General features: G+C 34.8%; 1 protein-coding gene across 1 annotated transcript; it reads right to left on the bottom strand.

The window, feature by feature from the left end:
- Positions 1-667: 667 nt before the first annotated feature.
- On the bottom strand, positions 668-17,718 carry LOC127153317 (uncharacterized). The gene is made up of 6 exons (XM_051094346.1): positions 17,623-17,718; positions 9,108-9,425; positions 8,141-8,452; positions 5,695-5,841; positions 1,477-1,790; positions 668-1,104 (listed from the first exon to the last, which is right to left on the bottom strand). Exons 2-5 carry the CDS (start codon positions 9,187-9,189, stop codon positions 1,552-1,554), a joined length of 780 nt encoding a protein of 259 aa, XP_050950303.1. The 5' UTR covers positions 9,190-9,425; positions 17,623-17,718; the 3' UTR covers positions 668-1,104; positions 1,477-1,551.
- Positions 17,719-17,969: the final 251 nt, after the last annotated feature.

Genomic DNA, 17,969 nt, shown 5'->3' with positions numbered 1-17,969 from the left:
ACAACACCAGGAAATATTCCAATTATATCAACTGGAGACAGAACTGGATCTGGGACAGCTAAAGACAAACAATCATTTTTAATAGAGGGCAACTGCTCTCCAGCTAAAGCATTTAAAACAGCAGCACAGATGACTGACTTTACACTTTGTGTCACTGTGGCATGCATGTGAAGGTGTTATGATATTCACTTCATGTACAGTATACTCAAAAATAAATAAATAAATAAATAAATAAACACTTATTGGTTTGATTTTACAAATGCCAACTGTTTTCTAAAATTGCTCACGGGGGGAAGTGCCTTGTAAGTCTGACTGACTCTGCTGATCCTGCTGCTCATACTGTATGTAAATAATAATCTCCAGAGTCTGTGATTTTGACGTTTGTGATGGTCAGAGATCCAGCCTGATACAGCATCAGTCTGTCTCTGAATATCTCTTATTACCTTCATCGCAATGAACATCTGTACAGACCTTTTTCTGATCTGCATTGATTTCAGCGATGAGCGTGTCATTAAAATACCATTTTATCAAATGACTTGGGTTTTTTTTAGATCATCATATAAAGTGACAGATCGTCCCTCTTTCATTAACTTCCACGGCATCAAAACTAAATCTGAAACACAAACCAAGCTGTTAAAAGGAGATATTATTAACCCATGCACATGAATACTACACAGTTTAATGCATTACTACATCAGAACATAAACTACTTTATTAGAGTATTGTTTTTTAAATAATACAAAATATATATAGTCACAAAATTATTTAAACATATAACCTGCTTTTCACTCACCAGTGACAATAACAGCAAAGATCTTTTTACTGTTGCTGATGTTGATCTTTAGTTCAAAAAGTCCAGAATCAGTGGTTCTGATGTTTGTGATGGACAGAGATCCAGTCTGATTGTCTAATTTTAGTCTGTCTCTGAATATCTCGGTATTGTTACACTATCTGGACAGATAAAACTGAGATTTCCACTGATGTTAGCTATAGGAATGTCATTAAAATGCCATTGAATATTTTCATGTTGGCTTGTTTCAACATCAGTATGGAGAGTGGCTAAATCTCCTTTCCTCAGAAACACTAGATGAACATCAGAAATACCTGAAGAAGAAATGAAGAGTTCATTTTAAACCAAACAAAAATATATAACACGGAAGTGCTGTGATTTATTTTATTTATTTTTATTTTTACATAAATATATAATTTTATTTTTGGCTTTTTTAACCCCTCTATTCTGACATTCATTTTAGAATCTCCAGTTCTCCAGAATCCCCATTCATTTATGCACTTTAAAACTCTTACATTTTGTTTTTAGACAAATTTTTGGGAGAAAGTATATAGGATTTTTTAAGGGTTTGTGTATTGTTTTTATATTTAATAATAATAATAATAATAATAATAATAATATAGTTATTTAAATGTTATTATAGTTATTTAGTATTAGTATAGTTATTTAAATGTTAACTAACTCACCAATAACAGCAAGACTTTTTGAATCTTGCTGCTTTTGCTGTTGATCCGTAGTTTATAAACTCCAGCATCTGTGGTTCAGGTGTTTGTGATGGTGAGATCGCCTGTGTGACTGTCCAGCTTCAGTCTGTTTCCGAATTTCTCTTTACACTGAGCATCTATACAGATATTACTTGAAAAACCATTGTTTTTTGATATCCAAGTGTCATAAAAATACCATTTCATCGTAGTGTTTCTGTCTTGTATGTTTACTTCAAAACCAGTGTGTAGAGTGACAGATTGTCCAGCTATCGCAGACACATCAACTGTTTGAACACCTGCAGAAGAAACAAACTGTTAATCACGACTACCTCTGTGATAGTGGGAGGACAAATATCCTGCGAAAATGTTACCAACAATTCCCAGTTTGACTGTTAAATATTGTGTACAATGTATTGATATTTTTGGTTTTGCATGACACTGATATTTGCAGTATTGCCCATTTTAGAGATAACTGTAACATCCATTAATATTAAAACTGTACTTTGCAACCTCATCTCAGCTGTTTATTTGGTTCAGTAGTTTAATCTGCTGAAAGAGACATTCTAACAAAATAAATAAATAAATAAACAGGAAATTATTTGTTTTACACTAACTTAATCATGCAATGTCTGAACTGTCCCAAACGTCACATGATTGGTAAGAGTACTGGCCTGAAGACACCTAAAGGCCAATATTTAGATACAGTGTAATCACAGTGCCTCCTGCTGGCAGCAGGATATGTCATGTCTTACACTAACTCAAGCATGTTCAATCTGCACCAAACCTCATATGTTTGATAAAATGCTGGGCTGAATCTACATGCCGCTATTCAGTTGTAAGCATAGCGCCACCAGCTGGCAGCAGGAAGTCTGGCACATATAAATGACTTTGACGTATTCCTCCTACATTTACTATATTAAAAGCATATGGCCCACTGTTTGCTGTTTTCCTAGGTCACCGGTCAGCGGTGAGCCCAGGTGCGAGTGCCCTTTCATTGCTGCTTGCAGCTTTAATTAGCCAGTTGTATTTGTAATCAACTGTAGCCAAATATATTTTTGCATACAAAATTGTGACCCAAATGGCCCATATAATTAGCCCCTTAGGTAAGCATAAGTTCAATAGGATCTCATTGGGAGAGGTCCTAATAGGTCATTATCAGGTTACATTGTTATTGGCTCACCATGCATGGGGTGTTACTATATTGTTTGTCAAAAATTTTGTTATTCATTTTAACGATCTGCACCATATCAGATATATATAAAAGCCATTAGATCAGCATTCATTTTAGCATGGCCACTGAAACAACAACCAATAAACATTCAGATTATATCACTTGTGCTATCTAGATCACATCACAGATTGCATTTTTAGCTAATTATTCATTTGTATAGTTACACTGTTAAAACAGCTGGGAAATATTGAAAGAGTTCAGTATCTCTTTACTACCAACAAACATAGATTTCACATTTTAATAACACTTTATAAAGTAAAATGGTATACATTCAACAAATACTTTGAATGAATGTAATTAAATTGAGTTAATCTCATTTTAAGGTTGTTTAACAAAACATTACCAGTTAAAATTGACTTGTTTGTGGAAAGTTTTGGAAAGTCCTTGTGTCAGACTACCCAGCAATTTAAGCATACTACACATAGTTTGGTTTATTGTTGTAATGTTAGGGCTGAGCAAGAAGAAGAGACAGCTGTCAGATGTTGTCAGTACACTCTCGAAACACATTCTTTTGTGCTGACTTTTTTAACATGTTTTGTATCTCTGTGTACAAGTCACATGCTACATGACAAAGAAATAGGTCACTGAGGAAGCACAAAACTAACTAAAATACAACTAACCATAGCCTCGTGGTTAGCACACCAGCATGTACAACGCAGCTGTGTCCATGGCAACTCAAGTTCGATTCCCTTCTCAAGGTCCTGTGCCAATCTCTTAAACACAAAGTGATGTGTTTCTTTAATGCTCTAGAAAGTTATTAGTATTAAAGTGTGTTTCACATCTCTATCACTCAATTTGTCTTGTATTGTAGTGGTGTCAAATGATTAATCATGATTAATCGCAATCAAAAATAAAATATTTTTTTTCCATAATATATGTGTTTATACTTAGCATATTTATTACATTTATTATTATGTATATATAAATAAACACACACGCAGTATACATTTTGAAAACATTCACATGTATATATATATATATATAAATATATATATATTAATCATTAATGCACACAGTACGCACACACACATATTACGTAAATAAAAACTTTTATTTTGGATGCGATTAATCACGAAATGCAGAGCACAGATTTTGAGTATGGGACATCATACTTGGCCACATGTCAGGTCCTAAAGTTATATACAGTAGTTTCATACTGAAGCTGCTGAAAACCTTACGTGTCTGACTCATCAGTGTCATTGCTTTTGTTTGCAGTGAAACCTAAAGAAACATAGACAAGACAGGAAAATATATAACATTAATTTAAAATAAAATCTAAATTAATTCCTGAGAGTAAAAGGAGCTGCGGCTGTATAACAATGACCATAATATAATTAAGATAAATATAATTAATATAAAATCTAAACCAGTTGAGGTCAATGTTCTTATTTATTTATTTTTAATACCTGCCATAAACATTATTTAAAATGGAACAGCTGATTTAAAATAGTCCAAATATCTTAAAATGAAAGATATTTTGGAAACTTATGATGAGGACAAGGATCATGAATCTGTTGTTTAAACAGATGTTGCCATAAAGTGGAGATATAAAGCTATAAAGCAACAAACATATCTGTATCTGATTATCTCTCCATAATTCAGTAACATCTGTTTTTAGAGTGACTGTTTGTCCCTCCATCACTGATACTGACTTAATTTCAGTGGTCATAGCAGCACAAAAATACAGAACAGAAATCAGAAATACAGATTTTCTTTTTTTTTTTTTCTTTTTTCTTTTTTTTTTTTTACACCACAAGAAAATGTGGTGTTAGACTCACAGGGAAATATACTCAAAGTAAATGGTCATATATAAACAACAACAACAACAACAAGAACAATAATAAAAAAAGAAACCTGAAAAATAGACCAAGCTGAATTGACAATTTTAGAAAGAAAAAAAATGGAAACCCACTAATACCACTAATAGTGCAGTAATAATTTAGGGAGACTAATAAATAGAAGCAAAATCAAATGACCAAATAGCTTAAAATACTAGACTTGACAATAAGAAAAAAAAATCTAAATTCATTAGACTTTCCTGTTACAAAATAGGAAATTACAGAGAAAATGCTCTAAAATCTATATATATAAAAAAAACATCTGGGATTTACATAATGGAATTTACTAGGGGTGTCAGGCATTCACCACAGCCGCCTCCACCTACCACCTCACCCATAGCACCGTCCACTCGTTCCTCATCACCGGAGTTCTGATTACACACACCTGTATCCAATCAGCCACGCCCTATAAACGACTCCCTCAGTCCTTCACTGTCTGGTCTACTGTTCACAACCCCTTCGCTAGCTCCAGACCCCATGCTACTTCTCCTAGGACTCTCCGGTGCGTATGCTTGCCTCTCTGCTCACCCCTTCGGACTTCCCTCTACTCATCATTTCAAGGACAGTCAGATAAGATTCTTGGGTCATCTTTACATCCTGCATTCTGTTTGCTCTCAATCTGTTAATAAAGATTCCACTGTTTGCACTTACCACTGCTTCTGGTCTCATCCCTGTGTGTGAAAAGGGGAGTGTCCCCAGCATATTTTTATTGCTTTTTCTATTTTGTGTGGTGGCCTGAAAAAGGTATGGCACTCCCCTTGGCAGCACAGACACCTTCAGCACCATGGAGAGCACCAACAAACTTATTTAGTAATAACTTTTCATTTACTTAAATTCATTTTATTTCAATGCCATCTACTTTATTTAATTTTATTTATTTTTCAATTATACCTTTTATTTATTCATGTTGTTTTGCACTATTCATTTTAACTGCAGATGCTTACATATATGAATGTAAAACTCAAACTGAACTTTGCAACGGACAAATCTGAAATCACATGATTAACTACTACTGTCTCTCCTTCAATTTCATTTTGTGTAAGCTGAATTGCTTTGGAGATTTGTAGTCACAGAAAGAAACGGATGCTCACAACATTTATTTTTACTAATTTAAAGAATACTAATACTTACACTCCTGATTTTTTCGTTTATGCTTCCTGCTGAACCAAATCACACCAACACCAACAGCCAGGATCAGCACCGGCAGGACTGCACCAAGAAATACTGCTTTCATATAATGCAAAATTATATTCAGTGCTGGAGTGTCTACATGTGATTCTGTGGATAGAGGCAGACGGTCATTACTGTGTACAAACACTAGTATAAATTAACAGCGAATCTAATAGAGAGAAAATGTCAGTGATAATGAAGTAGAGCATCACACTTCATACACTGTAAAAAAAATAAAATAAAAAACAATTTGATGAGTCAGCTTAAAATAATTTGTTACACTGCTGCCTTAAAATTGTATGTTCAGTCAACTCAAATAAGTTTAGTCAACTTAAAATGTTAAGTTGTACTAAGTAACAACTTAGATATTTGTGTTTGCTAAACTTACAGTTTTTTTCAGCTGCTTACACACAAAATCTTTACTTGTCACGCAATTTCTAAAACCTGACACTCAAACACCAGAACCACACACCGAATCTGCAAAACCATACACTAATTCTCAGCCTTTGACTCAGTTCTCAATTTCATAAAACACTTGCAAAACACAACACACAATTCTTTATGTAACACACAAGAATCTAACAGGAAGTATCTTGATTTTCTTTTTCAAACACAACCAATCAAAATGCCACACTAATTCGTCAGTGCCTCACACTAACACCTCACTTGTGCAAACATTCATTGCTTTACTTAGCACCAACCAATCATGGTTTTAGAATAGGCTTTTAAATAATTAACTTTTCAAAATTATGTTGGTTTCCGTCCAACTACACATGGCTGATATACACTACCAGTCAAAAGTTTAGAACAGTAAGATTTTTTTTTTTCTTCTGCTCACCAAACCTGCATGTATGTAATCCAAAATACAGCAAAAGCAGTAATGTTGTAAACTATTTTTACAATTTAAAATAACTGCTTTATAGTTTAATATATTTTAAAATGTAATATATTGCAATATGTACAAAAGGCTAAATTTACAGCATCATTACTCCAGTCTTCAGTGTCACATGATCCTTCAGAAAACATTTATTCGAGTAAAATTTAGTCGAGTAAAATTTTTTTTAGGATTCTTTGAAGAATCAAAAGAGAAAAAGTTCAGCACTGGTCTGAAATAAAAAGCTTTTGTAACATGATTCACTATACCATTCAAAATGATGTTAAAAATTCAGCTTTGAAATCACAGGAATAAATTACATTTTAAAATATATTCAAATAGAAAACATTTTAAATAGTAAAAATATATATATATATATATATATATATATATATATATATTTTTTTTTTTTTTTTTTTTTTTTTTTTTTTTACTGTATTTGCTGTACTTTGGATCAAATAAATGCAGAAGAATAAACTTTGGTGAGCAGAAGAGACTTCTTTAAAAAATATCTTACTGTTCAAAAACTTTTAACTGGGACTGTATTTCTATTCTTTCGTATTGTGTAATACTTTATTCACAACCACAAATGCTTACATTAAAAAAAATAAATAAATAAAAAAAATAAATCTCGGTTTCAATCTTGCTTTGTTGTTTACTGTGAAAGTTTCAACATCTCTCTGCCAATTACTTTCAGTCTTGTACAGAAATGTACACAGGAGCTCATGAAAGAAGAGCTTTAGGTTTTGAATAACTGTGTGTATATGATATATCCAAAAATATAATATTAAGGCAAAGGTGTGAGCAACCTAAGACAAATGTTTGCTTTTGAGATGTGTTTGTGATATTTTGAATGCAGTGCTTCATTTTGCAAGAGATGCAATTCTTGAATTTGTGTGTAAAGTTTTGAAAAACAGAGGCACAAACTTTCAAAGTTTTGAAAATGTGTGTAAGCAGTTGAAAAAAAAAAAACTGTAACAGATGGGTAAGTAATCCAGCTGCCTTAAAAAGTTGAATCAGCTCAAATATCTCAGTTGTCACTTAGTATGATTTAATATTTCAAGCTGAATATACTTTTTTGAGTTGACTGAACTTAACATTTTAAGGCAGCCAGGTAACAAATTATTTTGACTCAACAAATTTTTTTTTTACAGTGTACACAGTCACCATAAAACAAGATCTCATTTGTCACATGTTTGTTCTGAGTGTTTTCACACAGTATCGTTTCAGTATTTGCATGACTTTTCCAGTTATTTGTAAGGAAAGGACTGTTAAAATAATTCCTTAGAAATTACAATAACAACTAAGTAACTAATTTCTTTCAAAATGCATATACAACATTGATTTGATATTTAATAACTTTCTAGGTCAGACCAGTTCTGCATTGTAACTGCATCCACTGATCATGTGCTTTTGAGCCTATTCTATTTATAAAAAATGTGTTTTGCACACAATAAATGTGAGGCAGTGGCCTGAAAAGACCAGTACAAAAAATGTTACTGCTGACCCACTGAATGACTGAATCATACTCACTAAAGACAGCAACGCTGAAGTTCCTAATAATACTGCTGCTGCTGCTGTTGATCTGTAGTTTATAGAGTCCAGAGTCTGTTGTTCTGGTGTTTGTGATGGTCAAAGATCCAGTCTGATTGTCCAGCTGTAATCTGTCTCTGAATCTCTCTTTACACTGAACATCCGTACAGATCTCATTAGGATGTCCAGCGATTAGGCTTTCAGCGATGAGAATGTCATTAAAATACCATGTAATCAAATCATCTGGATTTGCCACACCAGTATATAAAGTGACTGAATTTCTCTCCTTCACTGGCGTTGTCTTCATTTGATCTGTTTTAAAAACACCAGATCAGCAGGGTTCTTTTAAGGAAAAACTTAACAACAAATTGCTTTGCCAACAAATGCACATATTAATTCAGCAGTTGCTCCCAGCTATTTTATTATTATTATTATTATTATTATTATTATTATTTTCCTCCAGTACAGAGTCTTTAAAGAAGTCACAAGAACACTGTTGTGTTCAACTCTATCAGGAAATCTGGATCAATATAAATCAAATATTCAATAATACCACTTTATTGAATATTACACTTTTGTTTGTACTGCTTTACTTGATAGGATTATAAACTGCATTCTCGTATACAGTGCACTGACATATTTTGTTGTGATCATAAAATGTTATAACAAAGAAATGTTGGGATTGAAACACATATAGCCTGCTTTTACAGTTTTTCTTGATTGCTAAAACACTATACCCAGTCTTTTGAACTAACATTTCAAAATCATAACAGCATTTTTTTTTTTTTTTTCAGCAAGATTAAGTTGTTTTGAGTGGAGAGCTTCATTTTGACCTGAATATAGTAAGTTTGGGGAATTGAGTTGAAATTATGGATTTGTGTTTAGAGTTTCGCATAAAAGAGGCATAATTTCAAGCAATGTGTTTAAGCAATTGAGAAAAACTATAAACATTTGTTAAATGCCTCACCATGAACAGTAGCATTGAAGATTTTTTCGCTGCTGGGGCTGTCTAAAATCTTCAGTTTATAAAGTCCAGCATCTGAGGTCATTATGTTTGTGATGGTCAGAGATCCAGTCTGATTGTCCAGCTCCAGTCTGTCTCTGAATATCTTATCACACTGAACATCTGTACAGATCTTGCAGAGATTTCCAGTGATGTGTGCTAAGCGAATGTCATTAAAATACCACCGAACTCGGTCTTGTTGGTTTGTTTTAACACCAGTGTGCAGAGTGACAAAATCTCCTTCCAGCACAGAGACTGTAATTTCTTCAACACCCAACACACCTGCAGAAGAAACAAACAGTTAATTATAAATCACATCAGTGGTATTGGTGGTGCTACAATATTCAACACAATCTTAGTGTTGTATTTGTTTTGTATACAAAATTCAATATGATTCATGCATACACTGTAAAAAAAAAAAAAAAATAAAATAAAATAAAATTGTTGAGTCAACTTAAAATAATGTGTAACCTGTATATATATGTGTATGTATATATATATATATATATATATATATATATATATATATGTGTGTGTGTGTGTGTGTTACGGAGTGAGCGATGAAGCGTGAAACAGGCGGATCCAAATGCAAATCTTTATTCAAGGGATGAGACAAAGACATGGTCAAGGCAGGCAGGGTCAGACAACGGCAAACAGGTGTATAGACAGCAAGACAAAGAATAGTCCATTAAGCAGGTGAGGGACGATCAGCTACGAACATTATCTGAAGGCCAAGGCAATAGAATGATCCAGACAGGCGAGAGTTCCGAGGCAGACAAGACGGTAACACAAAGCGAAGGTTCAAGGCTCGGATGACAAGGAACAAGACAAGACTAAACTAGAAAACACGATTAAACTAACTGGCTCCGTACAGTTGCTAACACACACTAGAAGTGTTAAATGCAAACCAATACTGGGCAGTGCGTAACAGGAAGACCGGGGCTTAAATAGTGTCTCTGATTGGAAGCGGATGAAGTGCAACGGCTGATGGGGAATGCAGTCCAGGTTGTGGTGAAACAGTCAATGAGATGTAAACATCGATGTCACAGCGACCTCTGGTGGCAAGCAGACTAACGTTCAGGAGTGGGTTCGTGAAAAAAAAAAAAAAAAAAAAAAAATATATATATATATATATATATATATATATATATTCAGCTTGAAATGTTAAATTATACTTAGTGACAACTTAGATATTTGAGTTGAATCAATGTAAAATTTTAGGACAGCTGGGTTACTTACCCATCTGTTAGGTTTAGCAAACACAAATATCTATGTTGTTACTTAGTACAACTTAACATTTCAGGTTAACTGAACTTAAAAATTTAAGGCAGCAGGGTAACAAATAGTTTTAAGCTGATTCAACATTTTTTTTTTTTTTTACAGTGTAGGCTATTTAAAACACAATGCATGTCCTGAACAGATATAAGAACATGACCGATATACAAAAATCACACTGCATTCTGTTTAGTGTATGACACAAAAGCATCATCATCAGAACAGAACATTTTTATACCACAAGACCTGACTTTATTATTTATATTATTTACTTTAATGCTCTTCAGGAAGAGAGGATGAATTTGCGTCTTGTAAATCCCACAGCTCGGATTCAGCGCCCATCACCCGGTGTAGATCAACTAACGCGGCCATTATAAAAGTGTTTAAACCTCCAAATACATTTACTTGCACATATTTTAAACGTATGTGAATATTAATAATAAAAAAATGAAAAACAATATAAAAGTGATACATTTGTCATATAGCGCTATTGTGGCTACAACGCGTCGCCATGGAAACAATAAGGCGATGCATTCTAAAATAACTGTAGCCTAAAAAAACTCACTCTGGGGGCTCAGCTAGAATATTTTAAACTCACGTGTGAAAGGGTTAATTAATGCCACTGAATTTCAGTTTCTGTCCTCATACCCCTATAAACATTCTAATACTGGAACAATGTGTCCTCATTTACCGCATTAAACTTTTTACTGACATAAAACAAATAAATAATTATTTTACGTTGAGTATAAACTGATTAGTATATACAATGAAACAGAAAGTTTGTAGATTGTAACAAAATGTCTTACCATGGCACAGTAAAGCACACGCTGAGAACAAAATACAGAGAAGCTTCATTTGTACCGTCTTCCTTCAGAAAAATGATGAGCTTAAATAAAGTGCTGCGGTGAAATAAAAGTTGCGTGTTCCTTTACTCATCATGACATGGCATGTGAGATGTGTAAAGAAGTATACAGCATAAAAGAAGTACACACATACAATATAAGAATGTTTTCTCTTACCATTACGAGAACCTCAATCAAAAAACATCCAAAGAGTGTTCCAATAATGTTGTTCTAAGAACAGATCTTCTAAAATGTTGTTCTAAAAGAGAAACACCACCTAGTGCAGTTTTTTTTTTTTTTTTTTCTATAGAAATGTAATTGAGTTAAAGTAAAAGTACCCATCTTTAAATCTACTTTTAAAATTACAAATTTTGAAATTAAAAATGTAACTGAGTGTACTTCATTACTATCCACCTCTGGTGTTGTTCTTTTGAGATGCTGTCAAATTAAAAGGGATGTATCTTTGTTTCATCTTTGTTGGGAAAATGTTGCAATCAGTCACATGGTGTGTGTGTTTGTGTGTGTGTGTCTTGTGATCTTGGCCACTTGAGAGTTTTTCCACGTGTCAGGAAGTAAGACTTAGTGCTTAACACACTTAGTGCAAAGCTTAATCACAGTTAAATTGGGCATAGGGCATATTGAACAGTGTATTGTGTGTCCCATTGTGTGATGATCAGGGTACCCCTTTAGCATAATTTTTCAATGTGTAGGGTCCTCCAGTACTTTACATAAGAAACCCTTGGCTGACCCAATGTGCTGACTTGAAAGGCACTCGGAATTTTATCGTCATGATTAAATTATATATTGGGTAATAATATTGCTATTATTGTTGGGGTGTGATTTTTTTTTTATTATTATTTCTTTTAATGCAAACAGTCACAACATTTTCATTTATATTAAACCATTTACACATTTAACCCAACCCCCCTGCTGAAAAGAAAAACAGCTAAAACCAGCTTAGGCTGGTTAGCTGGTTTTAGCTGGTTTAAGCTGGAAGTAGCTGGTTTAGCTGGTCTCTCAGCCTGGCCAAGTTGATCAAGCTGGTCTCCCAGCCTGGCTGGTTACAGATGGAAATAGCTGGTTTTAGCTGGTCTCCCAGCCTCGCCAGGCTGGTTTTAGCTGGAAGTAGCTTGTTTTAGTGGGTCTCCCAGTCTGACCAAGCTGGTGTCCATTTGACCTAATTACAAATTAATCAGTTTGTTTCACTTACTGACAAGGTTCAATTCAAGGTAAGTTTAGTATCATAATCAGGTAGGCTAGACGATACATCTTAAATTATTCTATTTGTTAATGATAATATATCTGAGAAGAGTCTAAAATAATTTGCAGTATAAAGTATAGCATAAAATCAAGCAAGCACTCAAAAAAAGAATAGAACTCAAATCAGATTAAATTATTGTCTGAAGAAATACATTCACCATAGTGACCAAATATAGTCAGCTGTTTTATTTTTAAGGAGTGTTTCGGTATTAGACTTTTACACAAAATATACATGAAACACAGTCTTTATATAATCAATAACAACCACCTGCAATTAAAAAACACTAGGAGAAAAAAAAAAAAAAAAAGAGGAAATGCTTAAAGCATAATCTGATCACATGGATCACGTGGTGGTTTGACACAAAAATACACCATATTGCTGTAAATTTTAAATCTACAGAGGCGGGATTTTCTTCAATGGTCGACATTCGGGAGCAACAATAGCAAAAAATCTAACCTGCATGGGCAGCCCGCTAGGCCCCGATACCTGCATGAAATGCAGGGCACGTGTGGGCCCCCCACTATGGGGCCCGTGTGGGGCCAGAGTGGGACAGCCCAAAAGTGTGGGTTAAGTGTGGGCTGGCCCACACAAAGCAGAGTGGGCCCCCAATGGGGCCGATTGTGGGCCCATAAAGTGTGGGCATGCTGTGGGCTGGGTGCGGGCACTGTGGGGATAGTGTGGGCATGCTGTGGGCTGGGTGTGGGCACAGTGGGGAAAGTGTGGGCACAGTGGGGGAAATGTGGGCATGCTGTAGGCTGGGTGTGGGCACCTGTGAATGGCCATTGTGGCCTTAACAAATAACAAAATTAGTTTGCTTTGACTTTGTACCTGCAAAATGCCACAATATTACTATTAATGCATATGCAGAATAAATGCACGCTGAAAGTAGAAGTAATAAATTAAGAGTCATAAATTTCAAATACTTTAATTTATTCACAGCCACGTAAAAAAAAAAAAAAAAAAAAAAAAAAAAAAAACAGAAAACACTACTGTTTAAAAGTTTAGGGTCGGTAAGATTTGTCAGTGTTTTTGAAAGAATTCTCTTATGCTTACCAAAACTACATTTCTTATCATTAGCAGTCTTGAAAACTCTTGTGCTGCTTTATATTTTTGAGGAAACCATGATATATATATTTTAGGCTCCTTTAAATAGTGCTTTTAAAAGAGCAGCATTTATTTGAAATAGGATTTTTGTTACAATTTCAGATAAGAAGCTATATATACATATATATATATATATATATATATATATATATATATATATATATATATATATATATATATATATATATATATATATGCACATACATACATACATACATACAGTTGTAATTTGGTTGGATTTTTTAACTACTTCAAAATGTTAATAATTTTAACAAAATAAGAGGGATCTTACACACACACAAACACACACACACACACTTCCATTTGGATATATCATTTTTATTTTTATTTTATCAATAAAAGGAACAACAATCAGGGGCATGTTTCTAAATTATTGCAGGCTATGTCTGGACAAAAAGGAAAATGTGCAACAAAGACATGACACTATAGTTTTATTTATTTATTTTTTTTTAAGTAGTTTTAATTGTTGAAAATTAATAATCTAAATCATTTCTTTTTTAAGTCTGTTTCAGTGACTGGCGGAAACAAAAGGAGCCTGAAAGAAGAGAGAGAGAGAAAAGGGAGAAACAAGTGGGGCATTACATATCCCAAAAAATACAAGATATAATAAAAAAGAAAAGAAAAATGAGATTGCATAATATGTTTATAATTCTGTTAGTGTTCATTTTCACCATTAATTGTTAATATAGTTTTAGAATTGTAATCATTCCAATTATTTTGTAAATATTTTGTAAATATTTGTTATTAAAGGGGCTGTAAGATCAAATAAAAATTGTTTTAATGGTTCCTTGTGGTCCTGCAGATTATTAAAAGTAAACATATTACTTATTTGTTGCATTATTTGTCAGGAAAATTGGGGCAGACACTATGTAATCAATCATCAAACAAACATTTTGACCAGCTAGGACCAGTCTGACAAGCTTAAACCAGCTAAGACCAGCCTGACCAGCTAAAACCAGCTAAGACCAGCCTGACCAGCTTAAACCAGCTAAGACCAGCCTGGCTGACCAGCTAAAACCAGCCAAGACCAGCCTGACCAGCTAACACCAGCCTAACCAGCTAAAACCAGCTAAGACCAGCCAAAACCAGCTAAGACCAGCCAGGCTGACCAGCTAAAACCAGCTTGACCAGCTAAAAAAAGTGGTCAAAACCCCTCTAAAACCAGCTTGATAAACCAGCTATGACCAGCCTGGGAGACCAGCTTTTTTTTTTTTTTAGCAGGGCCCTGCCCCTAATTCGTCAACAAAACACAAAATATAACAGGCAGATACAACTATATTCATAATTTATTCAAAAAGTATTAATATTCCAAGGGTTCCGAAGCAAAACAACTGATTTATGAGAAGAATAGACACGATCGCCGTCTCCATCCGCTGTCCTGTGTGTTGCACTGTAGTCTGTCTGTGCGCGAGTTCAAAAATGCCACCAGAAGAAACAAGCCTTGGTTGTGAAATGCTACTGGCTCTTAGGCGTTTTGTGACTGATTGCGTCATGCTGTTGTGACATGCCATTGGCTCTTATGTGTCTCGTGACCAATTGCTTGATGCTAATATTCGGGAGTATCTTTTTGGATGAGATGTGAGAGCCTTAACGGAGCGGCCTGGATCATTTTCAGCGATTAAAACCTTCTGTTATAAAGATATTGTACAGCTTCAAAAGACTCAGGATTCAGCAGGACTTGTTTGTAATGCTTTCATACTGCTTGTTTTTGGTCAGTTTTTTGCAATAAATACCTGTGACTGTACTTATATTTGTCAGTTACGTGTTTTGTATTGTTCAGAAGTGGGTAGGTTTAGGGTAGGGGTGGGGTTAGGTGTTCCAATGAACGTATACATTTATACAAAATAATTTATATTTTTACAAATGCATGCAAACCATTAAATTAAGACAAACAACTGAAAACGATGGAGGACCCTGCATGTCGAAAAATTACACTACCCTTACCCTGAACTTACCCTGAGCGTAAAAAACTGATGGCAAGGGGTCCCGACCAATCGTCAATATATGACGAGTTGGGAGTGAAAACCTTTTGCCTTAACGGACTTGTGGTTATTACATCGCCCACTTGAACACTCCAGGCAAATACGAGAAATACCTCATGTAAGCAGACAAGTGTCAAATGCGGTTACTGGGGGAGGGGAGCTATTTTAGCAGTCAGCAACACTTACTGGAAATGACATTTAAACAACTAACATTTACTTAATTCCCATTACATGTCCTAGGCAGTTCCAGGCAAAAACATTCAGAGCTAGACTAAAATAATTTAGGGCTCAGGTGACACCAGGTGAAGCGTTGCAGACAATATGACTTCATAACATGCAGTTTCACTTTAACATGACTTTCTGTGACATGTGTAGCATCTGTTAAACATGCCCCATCTTTAGTCAGGTAGCTCTCTGGGCCATCATTCAGAATTTGCAGAGAATGTGTGTGTGTATAATGCAAAATGTTTTCAAAAAGCCCAAGATAGCCTGTGTCACATAGCTTCTCATCTCTTTGCACTGGCTTCCAGTCGCGGTTCGTATCAAGTTCAAGTCATTGGTGCTTGGCTACAGAACAACCACGGGCTCTGCATCCTCCTACCTCAGCTCACACTTACACATCCACGCCCCCAGCAGAAGCATGTGGTTGGTAAGCAAGCAGCATCTTGTGGTCCTATCGCAGAGAGGCACAAAATCTCTCTCACATTTTTTTGACTGTTCCTCACATTGGAATGACCTAACTAACTCTATCCAGACAGCCAAATCCCACAACATTTTCAAGAAACAACTGAAAATGCATCTCTTCTGTGAGTACCTAACAGCTAAAAAAATATAAATTATCTCTGCTATACTGTTACTTTTTGCTGTGCTCTAATTATCCCTTATCCCCTTCCTGTCCTAGATTTGACTATTTTGCATGATGACGGAAACCTTGGATGTTAAGGATGTTTAACATATTTTTCTTGTTTTGTTTGTGCTGGTGGTGTCAGTTTGGTATGTAAAAAAAAAAAAAAAAAAAAAAAAAAAGACAACAAAAGTCATGGAAATATATTACTCAAAAAGCATTAAAGGATTTAGATTCAATAAACCTGTTTCATCTAATGTTCTTGTTCTCCAGGTATATTTGGTTCTAAGACAAATATAATTCAGATGATGTCAGTGATGGAGGGAGATGCTGTCCTTTTACATACTGACATTGCTGAAATACATGACGATGATGACATACAATGGAAATTTGTAGCTGCCGACTCTCTGATAGCTGATATCAGTAAAGCTGCTGGAATCTTCTCCACCTCTGATGTCGTTCTTGATGGAAGATTCAGAGACAGACTGAAGCTGGACAAACAAACTGGATCTCTGACCATCACAAACATCACAAGCGAACATGCTGGACTCTATGGACTACAGATTACTGGACCGAGACTGTCATCAATGACATATAATGTTTCTGTCTATGGTGAGTAAAAATCTTCATTCCTGTCCTTTATATATTCTTATTTTAACATCTATCTACATATTAAAATGTTTATTCATTTTAGATTTTGAGATGACAGAAACACTTACTGATTTTCATCACACTAAACACTCTACACACTGAACCAGAAAGAAGATTGCTAAAGATTTTAGCCAAAATTATCTTTATTCTCTCATGTTTTCCAGCTTGTCTGCCAGTTCCTATCATAAGAAGAAACTGTTCTTCATTATCATCTTCATCACAGCAGAATTGTTCATTGTTGTGTTCAGTGGTGAATGTGAGTGATGTGACTCTCTCCTGGTACAAAGGAAACAGTTTATTGTCCAGCATCAGTGTGTCTGATCTCAGCATCAGTCTCTCTCTACCTCTGGAGGTGGAATATCAGGATAAAAACACCTACAGCTGTGTGATCAACAATCCCATCAGCAACCAGACCACACATCTGAACATCAGTGAACTCTGTCACACATGTGCAGGTACAACAGCATTAATATTAGTGTCCATGTTCAAATTTACCTACATTAATGTATCTTCTTTACTCTCCTTCTCACCCTCAAGACTCTGTATCTCTGATAGTGCTGAGTTCAGCTGTTGCTACTGTTCAGCTGATTGTCACTGTGATTGGAATCTTCTGGGTCTACAAGAAACAAAGAAAAACAAACCATGAAGGCAAGTGCTTCCAACTGCCTTCAAACTGCTTTTTCTTCAAACTGAAATGTATTCATTATCTTAAGCAAATTCTGTAGATTACACTTATATCAGAAACATATTTAGCCTGTAAAATGACATTGGATCATACCTTTACTTGTTTCACTTGGAAAACAAACAAACAAAGCTGAATCGGAAACAGTGTTGGGAGAGTTACTC

This window comes from Labeo rohita, chromosome 22 (genome assembly GCF_022985175.1).
Source record: "Labeo rohita strain BAU-BD-2019 chromosome 22, IGBB_LRoh.1.0, whole genome shotgun sequence".
In the NCBI taxonomy this organism is placed as follows: Eukaryota; Metazoa; Chordata; class Actinopteri; order Cypriniformes; family Cyprinidae; genus Labeo; species Labeo rohita.
The sequence above is the reverse complement of the archived record's forward strand: the minus strand, read 5'-3'. Positions and strand labels throughout refer to the sequence as shown.